General features: G+C 44.2%; 1 protein-coding gene across 6 annotated transcripts; it reads left to right on the forward strand.

The window, feature by feature from the left end:
• Window positions 1–2179: 2179 nt before the first annotated feature.
• Window positions 2180–12549, forward strand: dyrk3 (dual specificity tyrosine phosphorylation regulated kinase 3). Of its 6 annotated transcripts, XM_035905056.2 has the most exons (7): window positions 2180–2248; window positions 2732–2859; window positions 5801–5910; window positions 8670–8875; window positions 8992–9295; window positions 9384–9800; window positions 9902–12549. In XM_035905056.2, exons 2-7 carry the CDS (start codon window positions 2814–2816, stop codon window positions 10634–10636), a joined length of 1818 nt encoding a protein of 605 aa, XP_035760949.2. In that variant the 5' UTR covers window positions 2180–2248; window positions 2732–2813; the 3' UTR covers window positions 10637–12549. The 6 variants fall into 6 exon arrangements, with proteins under 6 accessions (XP_035760949.2, XP_006784454.2, XP_006784452.2 ...); XM_006784391.3 differs by lacking the exons at window positions 2180–2248; window positions 2732–2859 and adding an exon at window positions 2881–3014; XM_006784389.3 differs by lacking the exons at window positions 2180–2248; window positions 2732–2859 and adding an exon at window positions 2887–3731.

The following is a 12549-nucleotide window of genomic DNA, read 5'->3' on the forward strand; positions in this document are numbered from 1 at the left end:
ATTCATGCTCATCAGTTACAAATAACACATACATGAGTAATTCCAGACACATAAATATAACCTTATAAAGTGTTAAATCAAATCAGACACAGTGTCTTTTATCAAATTTGAGGGAGCAATTATACATTTAAAATTAGTGTTTCCAAGTTCAGTGTCAATACGAAGCCCAGCTGATGTTGGAAAGTCCTGTGACCTGCACTCTAAGCACTGTATTCAAATTTAAGCAAAGAGCAGAGGTTACCCGGCCACGGTTGGATGAAAACCTTGTAAATGAACACCATCCAGTGCTGCTCTCTAAGGAGGAACATCCTACATTCTCATTCAAGATGTAATGATAAATAAAAAAATCACAAAGCACTCTGATGTTCTGATATAAATAAAGAGGCTCTGTGGATGGTGGATGACAAAGTAAAATATATACGAAGCACAGACACATGTATAGATTGTACAATGATCTTACACCCTGTGAATGAGAGTTGTGGCACATGCTGAAGCAGGCAGGCGTTACGCCACCGCACTATGATTCACTCATTATGCAACTGTTTAAGTAAAAATGAACAATAATCAAAGATGATGTTTGAGGATACAGATGCATTATTAAATGTTAATGAAAATATAACGGCTTTATTTACACTGAGTAAATGAACAAACGGTTGCAAAATTCATTTTAACACCATCATAGTGGACTTTACTTTGGGTGAAAAAATGCTCAAGAACATAAAGTGGTCCTGAGCACGGATCAAATATTTGCGTAAAACATAAAACACATAAAAGTGTGTAAAAATACAGCTTTTGGTGCCCCCTACTGGCAGATTTATGTACATGCAGCGTGACACTTGTTTCCTGTGTACAAACCAACGACAAAATAACAACAGAGAGGTAGTAGCTGATAAGGCTGACCCAGTTACCGTCTGATCTCGGCAGTATAGTTTTTCTCAAGAAGAGCAAAAGAAAGATGAGGTTACTACAGACCCGGAGAAACTCCTTGTTTTTTGTTGGGCATAAGAGAGCTGGGTTTGTATGCAGCGCATCAGAGGCAGCATTAAGGAAATAAACCTTTGTGGTAACATTCAGTCCCTTTCTCTTTCCTTTTCCCATAAACTGGGTGATGCACAGTGGTTCATTTTAAGGAACTGCTGAACCACTTAAGATTTGCTCTGTGAACTCTGTGGGACACTCCTCCCATCAGATGGTACTATAAGTTTTAAAGATCTTAAAGGGTGAAAAGAATGAAATGGAAATAAAATTTGACATCATTTTTTATGATCAATATTTGAATAATGAGTTTCTGGTTTTTACATTTTAATAGTGTACTGCCGTTACACATATAAGCATAAAAATAACCTTACTATTACCAATATTAAAAAATGTAATTGTTCTTCTTGTCTTGCAAGACAAGACAAGATTATGCCTTCTCCGCCAGAAACAACTTGCATTGCTGCGAAATCACCAGCAGGTGGCGGGTTCTTATAACAACAGCAATCACTAGTAATCACTGTGTAGTAACAGGTAGTGTGAGTTCATGCACAGCTCCATTATTTTGTTTTTATATGTTCTGGTAAGAAAGTATTCACATTTTGACACGTATCCTCCCAGATGAGTTTGTTTTCAAGAGCATTTAAAATGTGGTGTCAGGTTAATAAACCCACAAGTGTCAGTGTCTGTCACACAGCCTCAGACTAAATACAGCCAGACCCCCCCAGACCCCCACCTCGAGGACCTATAGGTAGCTTTGCACCTGGTCCCATTGGGCCGCAGTTTTAAATTCACTTCACTGCGATTAAAAGTGGCACATGGTCCACAAGCTTACACCTTGAAACCTCTTGAGAGGCAAGTGCAATAAGCAGATCAGTTTATAGGCATTGTCACCCTACTCACTCTATACACCACCATCTAAGAATAAGCAACAGGTTTTAAGGGTTGGTTGCTGCCCCGGGGGGTCTAAATGAAAGTGTGTCAGTGTATGTATTTGTGGCAGCAAATATAGAGAGACCTCCTCTTCTCACCTCTGAGAAAGAGCTAAGATTAGAATCACCCTCTGCCCAGCATGTATCACTATCTGAATATAGCCTGCTCCCCTTCTCATGCCTGCTGGGTCTCACTTCGTCTGTCCTCTGCCCTGCCTCTAACTATATCCAGCCTTGTATAGATCTCCAAACACTCTCCGGTTTCAATCCACAGCTTTCCCTCATAGGGTATGGAGAGGGAGAGGAGAAGCCATGCTTAATTCTTGGGCTGCAGATCACAGGTAATCATATTCTTAAAACATTAACAAACAAGCACGAAAAGGGTATTGGCACAGTATATTATGCTATATATGTGCATCTGACTTTATTAGCCCATCAGTGGACCTATTGTGCTGTAGAAATGTATGAAAACAGTAAAAGAAAAAACAAAACAAAACAAGTAAACAAAAAACCACATTTAGCATGTATCCACAGTTCAAATAGAGGAATTAGCAAATTACTGACCCTTTTGCACCACTTTCTAATAAAAACCACCTTTATAATAGCTTTATAATACATAATAATTACTTTGAGATAATAGCATTGCTAATAATTTATTAGAAGAGTGTTGCTTATAAGCCTTTTACAGGACTCTTGCAGCAGGAATAGCCCGGGTGTTTCTGAAACTTATGGCTGTCTTCTACACAAGTGCACCACTTGCTAATTCTTTACATCAGTCTTTTGTTTGTTTGGTTTTTTCCCCCCCCCCTTGCTTTTTCGTGCAGTGATGTGAGAAAAAACGACCTGTGATGTTCTTATGCATGCAGAAGCTCGACCACTTTCCTGTTGGCACCTCTGCAGACCTCCATGTGGACGCTGCAGGGCGCCCTTCTGCCGGCCGTCTGGATGCCCGGTAAGCGCCGCCCTGCTCCCTCCCTCCGTCCGCCTGCTGACTCTGAGCTCAGTGAAGACGCCCTTAGCAACAACACACAGCTGCACCGTCGAATAAGATACTCGCAGCGCACAGGAGAAGGATTTAACAGTGCAGCGTTACTGCACTGACCTCAGGTGAAGCTTTTACGCGACGGGGATTCTCCTCCGGTTATTAGTGCAGTATAAACATGAGGCGTGAATACAGTTAGCCTGCTCTGGGCTAGCCATCCCCGAAGACGAGCGAAGCACCCCCAAGCTGTCCCGAAGGAGGACAAATCCTGGGGGCTCTTGTTTGCTAACTACCAAGCCAGCTTACCAGGAATAGGCACGGGAATGGTGCTCTGGATCGACTCATTGTACTGTCAGAGAAAGGCGAGGGGCACATGGGTCAGACCATCGAGTTGTGATATTTGGACTCAAACTAACGGAGGAAGCGGCTCTCCGGCGGACGAGTGTTTCGTGGCTCTGCGAGCTAGCTGGCTAGTTAGCTGAGGGAAACGACCCCCACCGCCTGTTCATTTTTTTAATTGTAGCTTGGCCCATGTTAGCCAAGACGAGTGTGAGAGCAACACATGAAAACACAGTAAAACTAAGAAGAAACTACTGCTTACACTGGGAAGAAAGCTTGCTGATACAGAAAGGAAAATAACTTGAGTTCAGTCGAAAAGACAACTAACGGGTACTCGGACTGCTATCAAAACACTGCAACAGTAGACTTTTTAATACTAGTAGCTCAGTTTTTATTCTCCTGTTTTTTAAATCTGATTTTACCCCACTTTGGATGCTGGCATCTAATATTAATTGCAATCATGATGATAATAAGCCGGAAACCAGAGGGCCCAATAGCAACAGGTAACCAAAACAAAGTAAAACGTTGTTTATCTGTACGTTCGCTTCCTTGTGGTCGTGTGAATAGGATTTATTTGGGGGTAATTTAGAGGTGAATATGATTGGGATTTTAAAAATGCCCTCCAAGTAGCTGCAGAACTGGTTAGTTTCACAAGTGAATTTGCGGTCACGTCGCGTCTGTGGGGATAGAGCACGTATACATGAAGCTACTGTAGCCGTGCCGTGGGCTTCTCACAAGACCTGACATGTAAACAAGTTTTCTTTTCCTTTTGCTTACCCTGATCAGTTACAAGACTTTTATCTAAGAAGGTTTTGAATGTCACACCAGGAAGCTTATTTTATTTTCTTATTTTCATCTTTCTCGTAAACTTTTATTGTTCTATCAAAGGGTTGATAAGCAGTAATATCTCAGTTGGCATCCTTTTAAGACGCGGTTTTGGAATTTGTACTATGACCAGTGTTATTATTGTTTTATGACACTGTGACTGATCTGTTTTTATTTTATTTTATTTTAATTTTATTTTTTTCAGCTGGTAACATGTTTACTAAACTGCGAAGCCAAGAAAGAAAGAATGAAAAAGTGACAGGGCTGTCATCGTTATGTCATGTCATATGAACCCTGTGGTTTACCTTGCCTCTGTAAAACACACTTTGTCCAGAATGCCAGGAAGAGGACAAAAAGCTGAGGCTTTCCCCCACCACCACCACAGCCACGCTCACACGTTTTATGACACATGAGCTGCTGTGTTTGTTTGCCTGAACCCTGTTCTCTATCCTTTACAGTGCCGAGGAGGGTTTTCATAGTGGGGAGAGCTGGACATAGCGGGCTGGATGTTTGGGGTTACACAGATGTTTGCTCTCTGTTTCTTCTTTTTTTTTTCTTTCAAGCTTTGCTTGGACAACAAATTCAGATTCTGTACAAAAAGTGCTGAGCACCCACTGAGCGATTAGGAGTTTGCTAAGGGCTAATGGAGTCTGTGCTTGGCTAATATTGTGTGTGTAGTCCTAATGCCACTGTTTGCAGTGCTGTGCAGGTTTAATGCGTGCGTATCCAAGCAGCAGGTCTAATCTGTCCAGAAGCAAGCTTGTGCTGGGAACATAGTCTCTGACGCACCTACACATGGTTACGGCACTCTCTGGGACTCACGAGGGAGAACGCCAAACTTGCCACAACTTCGACTAATGAGCTACTCACCCTGATTTCAAGCTGCACTTTACACAGTTAGTTTTAATCAGCTGGTGTATCAGCTAGCATGTAAGCTCGATGACCGTTGTGGTAAACAGTTGGCCAATGGGAGCGATTGCCATTTTTGTAATTGGCTTCCACCCACAGTCCCAAATGCCGTGCTCGTCTATCTACTGTGGCCGTATCATCTCGTATTAGGTGTTTGGCTCAATGCCAAAGAGGTGAGCATGAAACACAGCACTATTGAATGACAGGCACAAGCATCCCTCTATATTAGCTCTAATTCCAAACACACCTGGTGTGTGCACCACATGATTTGGGCTGAATGGACAGATGGGCAGACGGAAAGATGCTGTCGTCACAGAGGCATCTGTTACCCCCATTAGGCCAATAATACCACTTGCAGCGCTAGCAATCTGGGACCCTAAGCCGCGTGTAAGCTGGTCAGGTTGGAGCGCTGGCCTTAGACACAATGTATTGGGTACAATAGCTACAGTGATGTATCTGATAATGGTGGTCTTTTCACTGCAACTGTGAGCTAGCCTGTTATGGGAGACCGTATTCATCCCCACTGGCATACAGAGATCGATGTAATGCAAGATGTCTTGCTGTGGTGGCTCAAGGGATTTGTCTAGTTGTACAATGCAATTAGTTTTAGCATCAGGGTAACTAGAACTGCTGGTGTGATTGATGAGATGATTAAGAGGACATTGCCTGATTTGGTCAAACAAGGATAGTGCGTCTCTGTGGAGAAAATTAAATTGCATTCTGTTGACGTTACCTTCGAGGATCGTTCTGTGCTTTTACCACTGAGCGCACGTTTGCTGCAGATTTAATAGCCTCACATCATCACACTGATTGACTTTGTTCATCATTGTCCCCGCAGCTCGCCATGGTGACGGTCTGTACGACTCGTACATGAGGACCGACCACATCCTGAAAGACGAAGCAGACACAAACAGTCCGTCGGGGCTACCCCCAATGCCCAAACACACAGTAAGTATACACACACAAACACGCACGCATACGCGCATAGCCTGTTAAGCCCTATTTCCTGTGCTGGAGCACACTCTGTCTCCAGACTTCCTGCTCCTCTGAGAGATATTCCCTTGCCAGTGTTCCTGTTCATCACATTTGTACCCCCCCCCCCCCCCCCCCCCCCCCCCCCCCCCCCTCGTTCCACTGTGTTCTGGCTGCGTAGGATGGGCAGCTTATCTGTTTCCTTATCTCCAACATGTGACTTTCAGTAGATTTTTATACCCTTCATTTAATAGCATTGTGTGAGTAAGACTCATTTACTGTCCTGGGGCATCAAAGTTTGGTGCCCCGGCAGTTCTCGGTGCTTGCGTCAGGGAAACTACGGTGAATTGGCCATTTTGTTTCTTCGGCTAAAGTGAATACAGAGTGCGCTTATCTTGCCTTCATCTGTTTTTGGACACGTCATTTGACTGAAAACATTTTAACGTGCAGGTCATGTATGCATGTTTACGGTGCTTACGGTAACTTTCATTGAGGGCACGACCTCATTAATCTCAATAAATTGACCCATATACAATAATTACTTTTTGCAGTTCTGTTAATCCATTCCGAAAGATAATGAGGGATTTGCTTTGAGCTTTTTAGACAGTTTTACATTAAAGCAGGGTTATTACCAAAAATAAATGATCTGTTTTAGCCTAGGTAAATATATATATGTGATCTTATAAATGTCCCCTATGGCAAAATAAAATGCACATACACACAAACAACAATAGTCCACAGGCCTACATATCAGTAGATGAAAAAGGCTGGTTTGATATATTGTAAAGATTTATTGGGCTTGAAAATGTGACCCACAAACAAACTCACCAATCAGCATTCTCCCCCTCTCCTCCCCTTCCCCTAGCTCGTGTAATCCTCCATCAGTGGGCTTGCACAGAGTTTAGGCCTAGTTTTCTATTCTAGTCCCATCCTTCTTCCTTTGTGTTTTGTGTCACGCTCACAGAGTTACTGTCCTCCGGTGAATGTGACTGACAGCAACTCGCCCCAGTTCAGCGTGTTCAGTCCTCAGACACTAGCCTCATGCTCTATTAAAGTAATAAACTGATAGATGAGGGCTTGATCTGCTTTAATAAATTGTACTCATAGTAAGTTGAATTCATGAGCCCCCACCTTTTATAGCCGTGTTCTGACTGTCACCCAAATTACGGCAGCGTAATAATACCATCATTTGCTTTGTTTGTGACGGAGGTTTGTGTGGTTGCTGCAACCTTGTGTGAGCTTCGGAGAGAGGAGAAAAAGATACTGAGGTGTTTCTGTAGCAGAAAGAGATTAGCTCTCCTCCATCTGTTGCACCATGCAGATTTGCACACAGGGGACTCCACCCTCTGTAATACCTGAGTGAGAGAAAATGCCGCACGCTCTGATTTCTCTTCCCGTTTGGAGCCCTCTTACGTTTTAATTTTTATTGTATTTTTCAGCCGGGTCAGTCAGTAATCCATCACAGACGCTGTTCCCCGTGTGGAGAGCTTTGATATGTATGTCAATATTTGTGTATGTGTCTGGGTGAAGGGGCTCGATCAATGACATTCACTGTGTACTTTGGAACAACAGCTGCATGAGACCCTGGGTCAGCAGCAGAGCTGTTGTAATAAGTTAAGACTATATAGTGACATGTATGGAAACCCATCCCGCATTCCCACTCTATTTTTAGAGAGCCCAAACCTGGTACAAAAACACACTCTCAGCTGAGTCCTTTCTCCGTGGATGATCAACACCCACTTTTCCTAAAAAAAAAACAAAACAAAACAATCTTTCCAAAATCGGTCTGCCCTTAGAGTAAAAAGTGTCCATGTGTAAGAGAGAGACAAAAAGCGCGAGGATATATCCCTCTCCAGTCTAACTCCTTGTACGAAGGCTTTGGTGAGTTCATGTCTTAACAGCCACACATCTTCTATAGTTTAACAATATAATTCAACTTTAATGACCGTCATTTCCCTTGCGCTCCATAATCTTGCGGAGCGTTCTTTCCGCTAGAGAGAGAGAGCGAGGAGGAATGAATTCCTGGGGTTGCTGAAACGAAGCTGCTCTCTGGCGAGACTCGAGACCGTTCTTTAAACTCCTTTAACCTTCACCCCCAAGCAAAGGTGGAACTGTCACTTTTAAAGTTTGTGGACAGTTATATTGGGGAGGGGGGGGGGGGGGGGGGGATTCGCCTAGTGACTGTGCGATCACTTTCTTTTATTCTGAACTTCATGTTGTACGCAGTTGCCATTTGTAGTAATTAAGGAGTAATTTAGAAGTTAAATGTTTATAGCAAGGTTATGACAGCACTAACAAAGATTAGTGGTATCTTTCATCTAAGCAAGGATACAAACAAGTAGGTGGGGATGTGGGTCGTTTTGCATGTGTTGGTAGGGGAAGAGGGGACGTTGTGCATTAGCATTAGCTGCCAGAAAGGATCTGGATCCTGTCGTGCTGGTTAACCAACTGCAAACTGGATGTCTGCTCATTTTTCTCCATCTGAGACTCTACAGTTGGGTGTTGATATTTTGATCTGCATCAAATACAACCTTTTTTTTCTTGTTAATAATCAGGATTTAAAAATGTTGCAGACTCTGTCTTATATGTGGAGCTGGAATGATGCAGGATAATATTGAGTTTTGAGTCATTTTTAGAAGAGCCTCAGTTAGGAAACTGTGCAATAACTGAGCAAAATAAACTGCATTTGCTCTGATATTCACCGACTGCGTCTTGACTTGCTTCTGTGTCAATAGGTTGTCAGTAACAAGGCTGTAATGAGGGATCAGGTGACCATCCGAGGTGCCCCGTCAAAGGTGAAGTACCTGTATGATGACTCAACTAGCAACCGCAAGGTCAACGCCATAACCACAGCAACCACACTGAACAGTGGGACCACCCATGAGACACCCACTAAACCTGCCCCAGCCTCCAGCCTGTCCAAAGAGCACAGTGTGGATAGGTGAGAAAGATGGACATGCTAACTAAGAGCATGCTAACTAAGTAAAATGTTACAGGCGAGATGATGACCAGTCAAGCTGTCGGTTAACACATTTGTGCCATCCTCATTTGTCACAGCACTGAATCCAGTAAGGGCTCTGTCGAATCCTCTGGCCCGCTTGGAGCCGGGAATGGCGTCAACAGCAGCAAAGTGTGCGGCCCACTCACTCCTGATCAGGCTCTGAGACTGTACCGAACTCAGCTCACCACCCTGGAACAGGCGGAGATCCACTCCTACCCAGACATTTACTTTGTGGGACCCAATGCAAAGAAGAGGCCCGCAATTGCCGGAGGTAGCAACAACTGCGGCTACGATGACGAGCAAGGAGGTTATATTCACGTCGCCCACGACCACCTGGCTTACCGCTACGAGTTCCTCAAGGTCAGATGTGTTCTGATGTTTGTGGCTTTAAATTTGTTCTTTCATTTTTAGCTAAACAAATGCTTGTCCTTTCTCTTACTCTCTACAGATCATTGGTAAAGGTAGCTTTGGCCAGGTTGCGAAGGTATATGACCACAAACTGCAGCAACACCTGGCTCTGAAAATGGTGCGCAACGAGAAGCGTTTCCACCGGCAGGCGCAGGAGGAAATCCGCATCCTGGAGCACTTGCGGAAGCAGGATCGTAACGGCACCATGAATGTTGTGCACATGCTCGAAAACTTCACCTTCCGCAACCACATCTGCATGACCTTTGAGTTGCTCAGCATGAACCTGTATGAGCTTATCAAACGCAACAAGTTCCAGGGCTTCAGTCTGGCACTGGTCAGGAAGTTTGCGCACTCCATCCTGCAGTGCCTGGAGGCTTTAAGCAGGCACAGAATCATCCACTGTGACCTCAAGCCAGAGAACATCTTGCTCAAACAGCAAGGTCGCAGCGGCATCAAGGTAAAGGCGGCGCCTTCTCGTCCCGGTTTGTGCTGTAATGGGTCTGTGCGTTTGGTTTTCATTTTCATTTATATCATTTCTTATTCTCTTGCCCCTACCAGGTGATTGACTTTGGTTCCAGCTGTTTTGAACACCAGCGGGTCTACACCTACATTCAATCTCGTTTTTATCGAGCTCCGGAGGTGATCCTCGGTTCACGTTACGGCCTTCCTATTGACATGTGGAGCTTTGGTTGCATTCTGGCCGAGCTGCTGACTGGCTACCCCTTGTTCCCCGGCGAAGATGAGGGCGACCAGCTGGCCTGTGTTATGGAGCTGCTGGGGATGCCGCCGCAGAAGGTCCTGGAGCAGGCCAAAAGAGCAAAAAACTTCATCAACTCCAAGGGCCACCCTCGGTACTGCGGTGCAAACACTTTGCCCACCGGAGCCACTGTGCTGACAGGGTCCCGCTCGCGCCGTGGCAAGATGAGAGGCCCTCCAGGTAGCAAGGATTGGAGTGCTGCGCTCAAGGGCTGCGAGGACCCCGCCTTTACTGACTTCATAAAGAAGTGTTTGGACTGGGACCCGTCTTCTCGCCTCACCCCCAGCCAGGCCCTCAGACACCCTTGGCTGTATCGCAGGCTTCCCAAACCAATACCCGGGACAGAGAAGAGCCAAGGAGCTCCTGTGAAACGACTCCCCGAGCACCACAGCACCTCCTTTCCCTCTATTCTGGCCAAGGGGGGGCCTGGCTTAAGCTCTACAACTGCCAGTAACAACAAACTTAGAAGCAACATGATGGGAGATTCAGGAGAGGCCATACCTCTTCGCACGGTCCTACCTAAACTTGTCTCTTAGAGAGAAAGCGAGAGATAGAATCCTCTAATCTCCTCCCTCGCCACGTTTTCCCACTCCTCAGGAGGAGTCCGAGTAAAGGCGAAAATGGTTTTAAAACAGCTTTGTTTGTTCTTTTATTTGTTTTCTACTGCGAGGTGTCGACACCCCAGTCTTTGGTTTTTAATAATAGTTGAAAAGAGAAAGACAGGAATAATTAAAGAAACACTCAAGTTTTTATACAGCGGCTGTGGATTTTCCGTTTACAGCCACAGGACGTGGTTTGATATTAGATAATGCTTTTTAAAAACAAAAGAAAACTTCCTTGTGTGAGTGGACAGCTTGTTCAATGAGAAAATATCTCTAACCTGTGTGCGATCTCACGTAAGTGTTGTGTTTTGGTAAAACGCACTGAAGCACACCTGCACTGTCACTTGCCTCACTTCACTCTCTTAAACTTGAAAAGGGCTACAGAGATTACTCTTATCAAGTTAGACTTAGCGAGATTTGCTCAGCCAATGGATTTTAAGTAGAAGACAAACTGTTAGTTTTTGGGTTCTGCGAACACTAAACTCAGTTATCCCTCATATATACAACAAAATGCCTTCAGACTGGTAATACAAGATTGGCTTTATGTAGCGACAGATTCTGAAAACAGCAGTAATAAGTTTTTTTTCCTCTTTCCTTTTTCTCCCCACAAACACACACACATACACCACTTTTCCTCATCCCTTGCGCTTGTGTGTCAGCTCAGTATGTGATGTTAATACTATGGAAAACGCTGAGAGGGCATAGGACAACCTATTTATAGCCCACCGTCGTCCTCCTATTTTCACCGTACATGAGTGGGGAAAAAATGGGGAATCGGAAGAACAGTAGAGCTACTCGGACTCTGTTACAAAGGCGTCGCGTTCAGTACCTCACAACTGGTTTGCAAGACAGAGAGGGAGAGAGCTGTAAGTCAAAGCACCTAAACACCTTTGGGTTGATTGGCTGGAAAGTTTTGTATGAATGTCACCTGCCCGTGCCTGTAATTGGCTGCTGAGATTGTTAGCGGTAGTGGTCCTAATGGGTGGGTACTGCAAGGAAAGATAGATCACGGGATAAAATGAAGGGCAGTATGTTCAATATGAGCCAGGATATTTTATTCTCTGGAGGAGAGATGTGTAGAAGACGAGCCAGTGACAAAACGAACGGTTTTAATGGTACTGTTGAAAGAAACGTTTCTCAGGGAGACATACTTGATACATCCCTTAATCTTAAAATTTACTGTGTTCCACTTATAGTCATGTATCCCGACTGTGGATGAAGATGGCATGCAAGCCCAGTCCGCTCAGAGCGAGAGCATTTACGCGAGTCTGTGAAGGGGGTCTGCATGCTCCACAATCTGACCTAGATTCTCTCTCCTCCCCCACATTCACTTTTATCGCTCCTCTTTTTTTTCTCACTCTGTCTCATGTAGGGCAGGGAACCTCTTAAACTCTCACATACACAGTGAATAATGGTGCTGTCCAGAATGCACACGTACAGACGCGCACACAGAAACATGTCAGGTGCATGTTGGTATGGACCACACCATTCAAAGAGTTCTTTCTCTTGTCCCTCATTTTCTAAGTGAAACTGTCAGGGATTTCTACTCTGTCTCCATTTTTTTTTATAGAAGTGGTTTCTAATGCTTTTCACTCCTAAATATCAAAGGATGTCAAATGCAAAAAAATGAAAATGAAAAAAAGAAGAAGAAAAAAAGAGAAAAGTCATATACTGTCATGTTGTACTAGTGGTGTGAGTTAGTAGGGAGGGTGTTTGGTGTTCAGCATGAAATCACAACCTGTTATCAAAACCGAGTGACTATGAGAGAAACTGTACAGTAACCAAATGAAGTTGTGATAGTTTCTTTTTCTAAGAAAAAATAAAAATGATTTCAGTGAACTGTTAGG

This window comes from Neolamprologus brichardi, chromosome 5 (genome assembly GCF_056152115.1).
Source record: "Neolamprologus brichardi isolate AB-2024 chromosome 5, ASM5615211v1, whole genome shotgun sequence".
Lineage (NCBI taxonomy): Eukaryota > Metazoa > Chordata > Actinopteri > Cichliformes > Cichlidae > Neolamprologus > Neolamprologus brichardi.